Genomic DNA, 12,873 nt, shown 5'->3' on the forward strand with positions numbered 1-12,873 from the left:
AAAAAAAAAAACACATTACTCTCCGATTCCTCCATTTTTAGCTGACGATGCTCCAATCCTTTCACAATCACCCCTGCAGGGCAACCGGCCCCAAAACTGCCCCGCTACTTTAGACCTGACCCAACAGCCTGAGAAGTACCCCGTTACTGCAGAGCCCCTCTGCCGTGGGCCCCTGGCTGCCTGGCCCCGGGGGCCCCTGAGCGTGCAGAACAGCTCAGAGCACCGCAGCCCGGCCGAAAGCACAGCCCTCCTCTCGCCTCAGCCGCGGCCCGTCTGCTACGGAACACAGCGCTGTCCCGCCGCGCGCTCACAGGGCCGCGGTGCGCGCAGGACTCCACCTCTCTCACCCCCAACCCCCCCGCCGCCCCCGCCGCGCCCTCCTGTCTCTGCCGTCGCTGACCTCCCACCCCCACCGACCCGCGGCGACCCCCTCCGCTCAGCCTCAGCCCCCTGTCACATTCCTGGGGCTTGTGACTGAGGGGGGGCCGAGGGGGGGGGGGGGGGGATCGAGGCTGTCTCTGCCTCCGTCCCCCGTCCCCTCCCCTGCACACAAACACCAGTCCTGTCTGATGGTATACACTGACCGAGTCAGTGTATCCACGCACATCACCCCGCTCAATTTGGCCCCCCTCTCCCAGTTGCCCTTGACACCCATCCCATTTCACACTCAAAGTTTAGGGTGTAGCATGACGGTTTTGGGTGGTGGGGGGTGGGGGGGGGGCAGGGTGTCCCAGCAACTGCACTTCAGTGGTGCTTTCCGACCCATTCCTTAACATTTGTTTAACAGCCCCCCCCTACCCCTACCCCACGTCGTTCCCCAGGCAACGGCCGGCGCGGTGGTGACTGAAACTCAGACGCAAGGTCGTTCTTGTTACCGCGTTCGTTACCGCCATCATCGCCGTGGCGAGGAGCCCTCGCTCCCGTCAGGTGAACGCGGACGCCGTAAATTTGTCACCCGCTGATTTTTACAAAAAAAATTTTCCTTCTTCTTCTTCTTCGCGGCACCCGGTTATCTTCCCGCGAGCGAACGCAGGCGCTGAATGAAATGATGTAGCGGTCTCGGGGACCAGTTGCTCCGCTGTCCTCGAAGCATTTAACTGTGAAAAATGACCTCAGTGAGAGCCCAACATCGCCGCCGCCGCCGCCGCTGCACACAGCCGTCGCAGGAAGGGCCTTTTTTTTATTGGCCGTTTGGGTTTATTAACCGCAGGAATAAGCGCGGGATCGGTAATCTCGGCTGTAATTACGCTCACACCTGAGTTACGTTTACTGGAGAATAATTTATCTCCGGGCGGCCGGGCCTCAGCTGATCAGGCGGCGGCGGCGGCGGCGGCGGCGGCGGCCCGACTTAACTGCGTACTCCGGGCCCGAGCGAGGGCCGCGTTGTAAACAAAAAAAAAAAAAGAAAAAAAAAAAAAGTGTGTCTTTTCAGACTCGCGACATCCATCACAATGATGGCCCGGCAACGACGAGTTTGTTCAGACGTTTCGAGAGCCGCGTTTTATCATAATATCTCAGAGCAGCCCCGCGTCTGGACGAGTCGCGGCGGCCTCCACACAATCAATGGAACCTGCGCGTGATTAATGGCCCCGGGCCCGGCCGTGATTAAGCCTTTAATTTAAAGTGATACGGCGCTTCCTGCGGGGTTTACACAAAGTCAATGAGCGTCGCCGACGCGCGCTTCCTCCCGCTTAAACTACTCGCCGGGCGGCCCGGAAGTTGAGAGACCGCGCATCCGTGGGAAACGCGCGCGCGCGTACGCGCCCGCACGCTGGTGCGACGCCCCTTCAGCACAAACCCTGCCGCGCTCCGATGACGCTACACACAGAAACGGTTCAGGACAAGGAAGCAAAGCGGGGCTGCGCTGAGACAGCGTCAGCTTCATTTGAAGACAGAAATCACGCGCTGCCTGACAGAACTCCGTCGCTTCATTTTTGAATCTGCTGCCCACCAGACCGCGCCGTTGCGTCTCCGCGGCGACGCCTGCAGAACCTCACTCCCGTCGTGACCAGTCTGACCTCTCTGAGCTTTCCTGTGGATTTCAGCTTACGCTAGTGAGGAATGGTGTTTGGGTTGTGGGGGGGGGGGGGGGGCAAGGTCACCCCGTCACGCACTTGACTCTCCTCGGCGAATCGGCCGGGGGCACAGCGCCGGGAAGAGGCCCGGGGGTGGACTTCCGCTTGCGGGGGCGGCCGGGTCCTCGCCGAGCAGGGCTGCGCGGGGTCTCCTCCTTCCTGTGGAGGCAGGAGAAGGGCTCTCTGTGATGCTGCAGATGGGACTGTGGGACTGTCTGTGTAATGGCCCCAGCAGGGGCCTTGGGGGTGAAACTGGAGGGCCATCTGTGTAACCGTGCAGGTGGGGGGGGGTTTGTGCAGTGGTGTTGGAGGGGGCCTGTGCAAACATGTTGGCAGAGGTCTGTGTAACGATGTCAGAGGGGATCAATATATAGTAAGGGTGTCAGTGGGGGTCTGTGAAATGGTGTTGGAGGGGGGGTCTGTGAAATGGGTCGGACAGGAGTCTGTTTAATGGTGTCGGAGGGGGTCTGTGTAATGGTGTCTGAGGGGGTCTGTGTAATGGTTTTCTGAGGGGGGCAGGGTAATGGTGCTGGAGAAGGGCTTTGTAAAGGGGTTGGAGGGGGTCTGTGTAATGGTGTTAGAGGGGGTCAGTGTAATTGACTCACTGGTGCTCGTGCTTCCTCTGCAGCTTGGCCAGCTCCCTCTGCTTCTCCTTATAGCGCCTCTGCAGCTCCGCCAGACGCACCCGCATGGCCAGCTCCGGCCCGTCCATCGTCTCCATGGCACCCTTCACTGGAAAGACCTGGAGAAACCAACTGAGTGTTAGGCTGACTGTGGCGTGTTTTACTGTGTGTGTTTTAGACTGTGTATAATGGAGTATTACTCTGTGTGTTTCAGACTGTGTACATTGGAGTATTACTCTGTGTGTTTCAGACTGTGTACATTGGAGTATTACTCTGTGTGTTTCAGACTGTGTACATTGGAGTATTACTCTGTGTGTGTTTTAGACTGTGTACATTGGAGTATTACTCTGTGTGTTTCAGACTGTGTACACTGGAGTATTACTCTGTGTGTTTCAGACTGTGTACACTGGAGTATTACTCTGTGTGTTTCAGACTGTGTACACTGGAGTATTACTCTGTGTGTTTCAGACTGTGTACACTGGAGTATTACTCTGTGTGTTTCAGACTGTGTACATTGGAGTATTACTCTGTGTGTTTCAGACTGTGTACACTGGAGTATTACTCTGTGTGTTTCAGACTGTGTACACTGGAGTATTACTCTGTGTGTTTCAGACCGTTTATGAGATATTATTACGGGAGGTGTGCATGTATGGTGTGTTGCTATGAGAACCAGGGTGTATACAGGGTGTAGATAAATAATGAGTAATTAGTATATGGGTAATCAGGGTAATTAGGGTGTATTGGGGTGAGGATAAGTACTAAGGGGGCACATGGAGCTCCAGCTCTTACCGGTTCGTGACGTGGCGTCCAGGTGCACTTCCTGCGCAGGTTGAGGGTCCTGCGGACCGGGCAGTGTCGCCCCGCGCCCTCTGCCACGCCCTCCTGGGGCTCCATCTCCAGCGCCCGGGCGGCTGCCAGGGTGGCCAGGCTCTGGAGGTCAAAGGTCAACTCCTCCTCTCCTGCAGGGAAGACAGCAGCGCAAAGGAGAGCGGTGAGGTTGCTCGCCCGATCCACTAATCGCGAAGAGTCAGCGCAGCGATTGATATTACTGGGTGATTTAGCAGCTCGTCAGTTTAACACATCGTCTGCTTTGCACCTTGTCATGCTAGTAAAGAATCATCTGATTCTGCATCTGAAAATTAATGGAGAGATATCTGTGTGTTCGGCTAAGCTGGAGGAGGGGGGAGGGAAAAGGAGAGGGAGGGAGGGAGGGAGGGAGGGAGAGAGAGAGAGAGAGAGAGAGAGAGAGAGAGAGAGAGACTACCCTGGGGCAGCTAAGGGCAGGAGGCAGCCCTGTTTAGATTAAAGCAGGGCCAGACGCAGCTATGTTCTACTGGGATATTCGCCCCACTACATGTAACCTAGACAACTGCATGTGCAAGGCCCTGATGATGTCATTTCCCTGTGAGAAAAAAAAGGCCAGAGCTGGAGTGTGGTTCTCGCAGGAACATCTTTAGGGATTACTTAAATACTTAAGGATGTTCACTTAGGGTAAATAAAAACATTGCTTTTTGTAAGAAAGAAAAAAAAACAGAAACAAAAGGAAACCAAAAAGGAAGCTTTTAAAAAGGCATGTAAAACAACAGGGTGCAATTAGCCAGGCAGTGCCCCTGGGTCCTGATGATAGCACCAGCTTTCAGCATTATGCCAACTTTTCACTTACATTACTTCTGAGGTAGGCAATATATCAGACTGCTGCTGCTGCTGCTGTTGTTGTTGTTACCGCTGCTGTTGCGGTTGTTGTTTATATCTACAGTAAATGGATCAAGCACTGTACCCTAAAAACAGAGTTAAAAAGCCCCCTTGGGTTCTGAGCAGACAAGAACATGACCCGGTAGATTACCCCCCCCCCCCCCCACCAGGAGCTGATAATGTTGGGGGGGGGGTCTTTTCAGGATGTTTTGTGGTCCCAGAGGCATTTAATTTCTAAGCTACAAAGATTCTCAAGGGTGAGCTGGGGCCCAGAGGATGTTGTCTCCTCTGAGCCAATAGAATGAAACTGCGCTGAGTGCTAAACCAATCGTATAAAGACAAGCTGAGTGAGTCCATCTGTGGTGATTGTGGGAATGCATCACACTTTGAGGGCACTCTTGAGATTGTTGGATGTCTTCTTGGACAATTATTTTAACAGACTTAACAGGTCAAAGGCCTTGTCTTTTTACTGTATAAGTGCCTAGAAAGCACTCTGGCATTGTTCACGAAAAAATCACCAATCAAAAAAGAGAAATGTATTTATTAATTTGCGTATTAATGGCTGTTTGTGATAAAGGGTCTTTTTACAGCAGGGAGTGAAGAGGAGCAAAGCTGGATCGGTTTATCCTGCAGCACCGTTAAACTGATTGTTGCTCGCAGTTTTTCATTTGTTTTGCTTGATTAACAAGTGTGTCAATTAGCATAAAAATCTGTAGTCAGTGGCAGGTGACCCCATTCCTCTTAATTACATCTCTTGTGGTCATTATTTCTCTTCAAATCACATTAAGAGAATTTAGTAGAAATTCAATTTATCAAAACCAACTTAATCACGGGAAAGACAACACTTTTAACCCCAGAGAGGGAAATTACCCTGTAATCACATACTGCAGCAGCCCGCATGATTTAAGCTCAACAAAGGCTAACAAGCAAACTCGCATTTTCATTAGGATTTACACAGCGGTCTGCGCAGATTAAGCGATCCTTCCGTCACCGGGGTAACCTTGTAATGGCCAGAGAACGCAAGGAGCACTTATCCACACGGTCAGGTGATCAGTGATATACTGCGGAGACATTACGTGTGAAGAACGCCAGGATGCAGTAAAACAACTTTGGCCTGGTCTGTACGACACAGCCACATGACTGCTACAGTGTTAGTCAGGCGAGGCGTAATGAAAGTGGGCGGAGGAACGCGCTGGCGCAGAGACGCGACGCGACGCGAAGCTCACCCTGGCTGGCGCCGCTGCAGTGCTGTTGCCTCTCCAGCTCGGCCAGCTCGCTCAGGAGCTCCATGCCGTGATGGCTGGGCCAGAAGGGGGCGCCGCAGGGCAGCGACGAGGCCGCGGGCGCGGGTGGGGGCGTGTCTCTGTCCGCACAGAGAGTGGCGGCGATCAGGAGCTCCAGGCTCCAGCAGCTGAAGGGCGGGGGGAGGGCGGGGCAAGGGGAAGGAGCGGGCGGGGTTTGGCCCTCGCGCGGGGGGAGGCCCCTCCCCTGTTCCTCGTCCGTGGCCGCTCCAGGGGAGTGGGCGTCGTCCACAGGGGCATCTGGCTCTAGGACCCCTCCATCCTCTGGCTTCTCAATGGCGGCCTCCACCTGATCCACCGCCTCTTCCTCCACCCCGTTCCCGTGGGTCACAGATAGGTCATCTCCCTGGGTTACCACCACAGATGGAGGGGTGGGACAGGGCGTGTCTTGCAGAACCCCGCCCTCTGTGGCAGGGCAGGCAAACAGCTCCTCCTGTTCTTGCTCCAGTTCTGATTGGGCACAATAGCCGGTGAGCCCTCCTACTTCCACAACTCCACCCCCACCTGACTCCACCCCCCGGGCCGCCTCTTCCTCTTCTTCATCCTGCTGTTCTGGGAGTGCCCTCAGCCCCACCTCCTGCTCGCAGTCATCCGTGAGGTCAGGGATTGGCCGAGGGGCCGGCTCTGCTGGCTCCACCTGCACTGCCTCAAGATCCGCAGGCTCGGCCAATCGGACGTCCTGGGGGGACGGGCCACTTCTGTAACCCATGGCGATGGCTGGATAGGTGTAGCCAGGTGGTAAATCTAGGGAGACGAGGAGAGGATGAGGTACATCAGCATTTTCAAAGGCACGCAGTCCAGCACATTAAGAATGCTAATCAGGACAAAGCTTTAATGTTCTGCTGAAGAATATTCTGCCAGGAACACTCACGCAGGAATGACCATAACACTGCACTGTTTCAGAAGAAGGTCTGCTTCCTGTTTAACACTGTGTACCCCAAAGCAGTTAGAGGCAGACAGGATGGGCATCTGGCTTTAAATTCACAAGACCCTGCTTCATGTGATTAGCAAGCTTGCCATTTTCAGTAGACATCGTTTACCAGTTGGCGATTCCTCGAATATGACAGCATAACTTTTCTGCACCTCATGTTCACACATTTCAATGGCACACATCAAACCGGATTTTTTACAGTTAAAACCAAATCTGTTTCCCATTACAGCTAAAATTTATGAATATGTCAATTGCACAGTTTTACTGGCATTCTTGTTAATCCAGTAGAGCAGTGAAAACAGACTGAGGATGGTCATAAATAACGGCGTTTCCTGCCTGCTCTGTGTACTGCTCAGAGGGGGTTAGTGCTTTCAGAGGCATGGGGAAGGATAGCGAGAGAGAGAGAGAGAGAGAGCGAGAGAGAGAGAGAGAGAGAAAGAGACAGAGTGTGTGCGAACTTGCGTGTGTGTGTATGTACATGAATATGGTTTCTGTGCGTATGTATGAATGTATGTATGTGTGTCTGTGATACAGAGAGAGGGAGAGAGAGAGGGTTTGTGTGTGTGTGTGTAGGCCCGCGGTCTATGTGTGTGCTGTGTATTGATGACCCTGGTGTCTGGGTGTGATTGCAGAGCCAGCCCTGTCACCCCCTGCTCTGTGTTATTGATGGTATCCATCCGCCCTCCTGACAACGCCGCCAGATAAATGTGTGTCCTTCCGCTACCGGCCGTTCAAGGACCCCTGAAGGATAAGAAGCCTCTGTCTGCAATCTCTCCGACTGACCTCCCTGCGTTAATCCCTCTGTTCCTGTTTTCTCTCTGCTCTCTCGTTCTCTTTTCTCTCAGCCCTCTTCTTCTTCTGCTTCTGCAAGTCTCCCTCTCTTGTTATCAATTAGCAAATCTCTGCCTCCTTCCATCTCTCTCTCTCTCTCTCTCCTTGTTCTGTTGCTTTTTCTCAATTAGTGGTTCTGGCCAGCAAGTTTCTCTCCCTGTGATTTTTCAGCCCCTCCCTGCACCTCTCTTTTCTCTTTCTCACTCGTTCTCTGTTCACCATATCACAGCGCTGTTGGTTTTCTGAAATACTAAGAGCACAGTCTAGGTGGAGTGTATTTCTACAAGTGAATTGCTTCTGAGAACAGTTCTAGTACTCTCTGCAGACCCCCCAGCAAAAAAGACTTGGTACTCAATTGGGTACACAAAGTATTGTAGATATTTTCAAATTTTTGTAAAAGTTACATACATTATTTTATATATTTTGGGTTTGCTACCAGGACATTTGTGGAAAGTATAAATGAGGCTTCTGTAGTTAGCAGTGAGAGGCGCGAGACTAACAGTGTGACAGTGGACAGAAGCGGTGCTTCATCTGTTAAAAAGCGTCACAGTTTCACTGAGATTTTGATCCTCAGATCCTCTAACCACAGCTCAAAGTCACAGAATGCGTCTGACATTACAGTGATGCAATGGGCCCACTCTAAATATATACTGCATCTATATTTTTATGATCTACATGTCATTCTGATTACAATAGAATATTCCTGAGATCATTACATTTGTAACATAAATGAACACCTAAAACAACTGGGCACATGGAAACACACATTATGCCTTTCACAAACCTCAGATAAGAAACCCCAGGATATTAAAATTGGAATGCCTGCATTAGACTCAAAACAACGTGTGTAGTGTGAACAAAACCATTTTCAGGGCTCCACTATTAGAGAGAATAACACAATGTGCCAAGAAGACAGCAATATTTGGCTGAAATCAAATCAACCACGTGAACATTAATCAACTATGGAACTGTACTGAAGTAAGTACTGCGTTTCTTCCTTTTCCTTCTGTATTATTATTTGTTTTACTACTAATGGTGACATGTTTGTATGTTGTTCTGTCTTTTAACATTGACATTCTACATGCACTGTCTTTTAGTGTAATCTGCACAGGGACAACAGATGAAATTGAGCTTGATAGCTAATTCTGGGACAGTAAAGTGGCTGCCCCCTTTCAAATAAATAAACAAACAAATACATTTCTCACCAGGCTCCAGGGATTGTGGGTAATCCTGCAGTGGCTGTCCCTCCCCTCGTTTGTCTTGCGACTCGACCCCTTTGGAGGCGTGTGGGGGGGCGGGGCTGAGGGCGGGAGAGTGCGGGGCAGCGGCGGCCGGGCTGGGGGCGGGGCAGGGCGTGCAGGGCGTACTTTTGGGGTGGGGGCGCAGGGAAGGAGAGCGACAGCAGGGGGACAGGTGGGCAGAGCAGGCCCCGGGGGACGGGGTGTTCTTATTGGACGGGGTGAAGGAGAAGGGCTTTGCGGGTTTTGGGGTTCTGGGCTCCTGCAGCAGGTCTTCCAGCTCCATCGGGGGCTCCTCCGGTTTCTTCTGCACCTAGGGGGTGTCAAGGGGGGTGGGGTCAAGATGATGTTTTCATAATGATTTTAAATGAGTATATTTTACAAAAGAGCAACACACTGCTCACTAACATATATTGAGTTGGGGAGAGAGACATAGAGGGGGGAAGAAAGAGAGCAGGATGGAGGGAAGAGTGTTTGTGCATGTGTGTGTGTGAGTGCGAGTGTCTGCGCGCAAGAGATGGATAGAGAGGGAGAGGAAGAAAGAGAGCAATGTGGTGGAGAAGGCATATTTGTCATTTGTTTTGCTGCATGTCTCGATGTGCGGGTGTGCTTGTGTGACTGTCTTACCCGTGAGTGTCAGCGTCAGTGACTGTGTCTTAGCTGTGAGTTGCCACGTCAGTAACTGTGTCTTTGCTGTGAGTGGCTGTGTCAGTGATTATGTGTCTTACCTGTGAGTGGCTGTGTCTGTGCTGTAGCTCTATGGCCTGTGTCTCTCTGTGCTGCTGTTGCGGTTGCTGCTGATGGTGATGATGATGATGATGATGCTGATGGTGATGCTGCTGTTGCTGGTGCTGATGCTGCTGCAGGGCGTAGAGCTCCTGTTGCCGTAGAAACGGGGAGCGAGAGTACACAGCGGGGTGCTGCATGTGAGAGGGGGGGCCCCTGGCTCCGTACACAGGGGGCCACAGACCAGGCTGCTCCATCACATCTGCAGGGAGGGAGGGAGGGAGAGAGAGGGAGAGAGAGAGAGAGAGAGGAGAGAGAGAGGGTCCATCAGCACACCCTGCTCACATACACTCACCTACTGTGTCCTGTTCAAGCCTTGTTAAATGCACTTATTTTTAAGTCACTCAGGATAACATCAGAGTTTGAGCCAAAATCTTAACACACATATACACACGCACGCACGCACACACACGCACGCACACACGCTCGCTCGCACACACGCACACTCTGTGTCTGCTACGAATGAACTCTTCGCTCTGATGCTAGAAAGATTAGCGACAATGATTAACAATAATGATGATGACAATGTTGATGATGATGATGATAATTATGATGATGATGATGATAACGGACTGTCCCTTCGGTCAGGGAGCTCATTCTCCCCCCCCCGTGTGTGGCCCCGTCCCAGCAGGGGCACGGCTGTGATACGGAGACCAGCTGAGGGGCCGTTTCCCACGTTTTCCAGAGCTCCCAGGCCCCCTTTGTGACGTCGGCAGCTGAACACATTTACGACCGTTCCCTCTGCCTGGCTAAAACATTGGGCCCACAGCACTCCAGTATAACATGACTGTCTTCAGCTCCTCCAGTCCCTCCTCCATTCTGACATCCTTAGCCTGCCCTCCCCTCCCAAACCCCCACACAGCCCCTCTCCATAACACATTAGGAGCTCTTGTTGAAAAGCATCACCCCGACTTGGATAATGTTTCCCTGGGGAAGGGTTTTGTGGTTGCGCTTCCCCTTTGTGCTTGAGCTCCTGTGGAGTGAGGAAGGAAGTGTGTTACTGCAGGGCGAGGCCTATTTCAGCCTCACTGTTGGGCCACTGAGAGTTGGCCTCTGTAGGCTGCACAGCGATGTGCTTTCTACTCTTTCTCTTCGTCCCTGAATGTGTGTGCGCGCACCTGAGCATGTCTGTGTGCGTACGGGCGTAGTGTGTCTGCCGTTTGCGTGCATGTACTGTGTATCTGTGTGTATGTATATGTGTGTCTGTGGTTTGCGTGTATGTAGTGTGTATCTGTGTGTATGTATATGTGTGTCTGTGGTTTGCGTGTATGTAGTGTTTATCTGTGCGTATGTGTGTCTGTGGTTTGTATGTATGTATGTATGTATGTGTGCATGTGTGTAAGAGTGTGTGTGTGTGTGTGTGTATGTGTTTGAATGTGTGTGTATGTGTGTGTATGTGTAGCACAAGTAGAATAGTCACAGCTGATGAACTCTGATCTGGGACATTTTGAGTCCTTTTCTGTTCCTTCCCTGTTAACTTCCTGCTCTGCCCCTCAGGGAAAGGTCTTTGGACAGAGAAGATGCTTTGCACAGATAATTCACACACACACACACACACACGCACATGCACACATGCACACACACACCTGCACACACACATGCACAAACACACACACACACACACACACACACAGCATGCACACAGCACACACACACCTGCACACACACATGCACAAACACACACACGCGCACACACACACACACACAAACACACACACACGCACACGCACACACGCACACACACACGCACACGCACACGCACACGCACACGCACACACACACCTGCACACACACATGCACAAACACATGCACAAACACACACACACACACAAACACACACATGCACACACACATGCACGCACACATGCACGCACACACACTGACGCACACACATGCACACACACACCAGCTGCACGTCTGTTCATAACTGCACAAAATTGCCAGAGTATCATTCTAATAGGTCGGTTTAATTCTGCTTTAGGCTCCCGGAGAAGTGATTAGAACAGCTGCTGAGCCAAGCCCGCTCTGCGCCGAGATAAGACAAAGAGTGACTACCAGCGCGGCATTACGCGGCTAAAATTAGAGAAGAGAAATGGGACAGAAGAAAAACAAAACAGGCCACAGAAATAGTGCTGGGGGAGATCTGAGAACGATAAATCTGCGGAAATGACAAGAGGCCGAGCGCAAGGGCTACAACAGCAGGAGGCAGGAAGCAGGACAGGGATGGAGGGGGAGGAGGAGGAGGGTGGAGGGCACCAGATCCACAGCCTACAGCAGGGCAGGAAACGGGACAGGGATGGAGGAGGAGGAGCAGGAGGAGGAGGAGGGTGGAGGGCATCAGATCTACCAGAAGGGCAAATCGCACAGAATGGCTAAGGGTGGAGGAACGGGAGAATGAACAGGGTGGAGGTGAAAGCAGGGCGGAGGGTAAAGGAGGTTAAAGCAGCAGGATCACACGCGCGAGATGCGGAGGACCTCGCTAGTTGTCGAGCGAACATGGCAATGGGGTGGGGCAGAGTGGCAGAGCGGCAGAGGGGTTAGGGGTCAGGGGTCAGGGGTCGTGGGCAGTACCGAGGTGGGCGGGGGGCTCGGCGGGCAGCACCACCAGCTGCGCGGATGGGTCCTGGGGCAGCGGCAGCACCGGCTGCAGGGGGCTGGCCATGGCCGTGGAGAAGCCCGGCGGAAGGTTCTGGTGCAGCGCTGTGTGGCCGATCCCTGGAGACGCCAGGAAGACACGGAAAGCAGACGTGAAACATTCTTTCCGTGGCAGGCCATATTTACACCGCAGCTCCTAAATCTGAGAGGTAAATCTGCAGATATTCATAAATAAATACAATAATAAATAAATCCCCCTTAACATAACAGGATGGGAATGTTAAGAGATTACAAAGATTGCAGTTAATCACGAACAAAGCGTATGATCGCTAAAAGGCTAAGTTATGTAACTGTTATGCATTTCAGCACAGAACTGATGCCTCCCAGGGCTCTCCTCAATCACGAGCCCTACACTCAAATACAATATCACTTAACCTCCACGCACTTTACTCAATATTAACAACAAATGCCTTGCTGTGGTTTTATTTGAATAGAAGAATATCAAATCTGATGACATATTGTCCAATTTTCATCATTTTTTTTTTTGGTTGGGGGGCTGAAACCCAAAAGCTGATGCCACAGCTCTCTGTATAAAATTCTAAATCTAAATGAAAGACACTTAAGTTAAAATCATCTTACATTTCATATTAATTTATGTTAATTAAGCATCAACTTGAGCAAGTACATATGTTCCTACACATTGCAGTACACAATGTACACTGAATATTTTCAGCACACACATATATATACATATACAGCATATATATATATATATATATATATATATATACAGACACACAC

General features: G+C 51.6%; 1 protein-coding gene across 9 annotated transcripts in view; it reads right to left on the reverse strand.

Annotated features, from left to right (window-relative positions):
* LOC135243054 (BAH and coiled-coil domain-containing protein 1) overlaps positions 1–12,873 on the reverse strand; it is a 95,341-nt gene that overhangs the window by 20,289 nt on the left and 62,179 nt on the right. For 7 of the 9 annotated variants that reach the window (XM_064314534.1, XM_064314538.1, XM_064314539.1 and 4 more), the window contains 7 exons: positions 12,049–12,192; positions 9,420–9,679; positions 8,659–9,004; positions 5,617–6,435; positions 3,488–3,657; positions 2,681–2,817; positions 2,115–2,234 (listed from right to left, as the gene is read on the reverse strand). In XM_064314534.1, coding sequence (XP_064170604.1) covers positions 2,115–2,234; positions 2,681–2,817; positions 3,488–3,657; positions 5,617–6,435; positions 8,659–9,004; positions 9,420–9,679; positions 12,049–12,192 — 1,996 coding nt within the window. The remainder of the gene's footprint in view (positions 1–2,114; positions 2,235–2,680; positions 2,818–3,487; positions 3,658–5,616; positions 6,436–8,658; positions 9,005–9,419; positions 9,680–12,048; positions 12,193–12,873) is intronic. The other 2 variants (XM_064314542.1, XM_064314540.1) reach the window with 1 other exon arrangement.

Source organism: Anguilla rostrata, chromosome 17 (genome assembly GCF_018555375.3).
Source record: "Anguilla rostrata isolate EN2019 chromosome 17, ASM1855537v3, whole genome shotgun sequence".
NCBI lineage: Eukaryota > Metazoa > Chordata > Actinopteri > Anguilliformes > Anguillidae > Anguilla > Anguilla rostrata.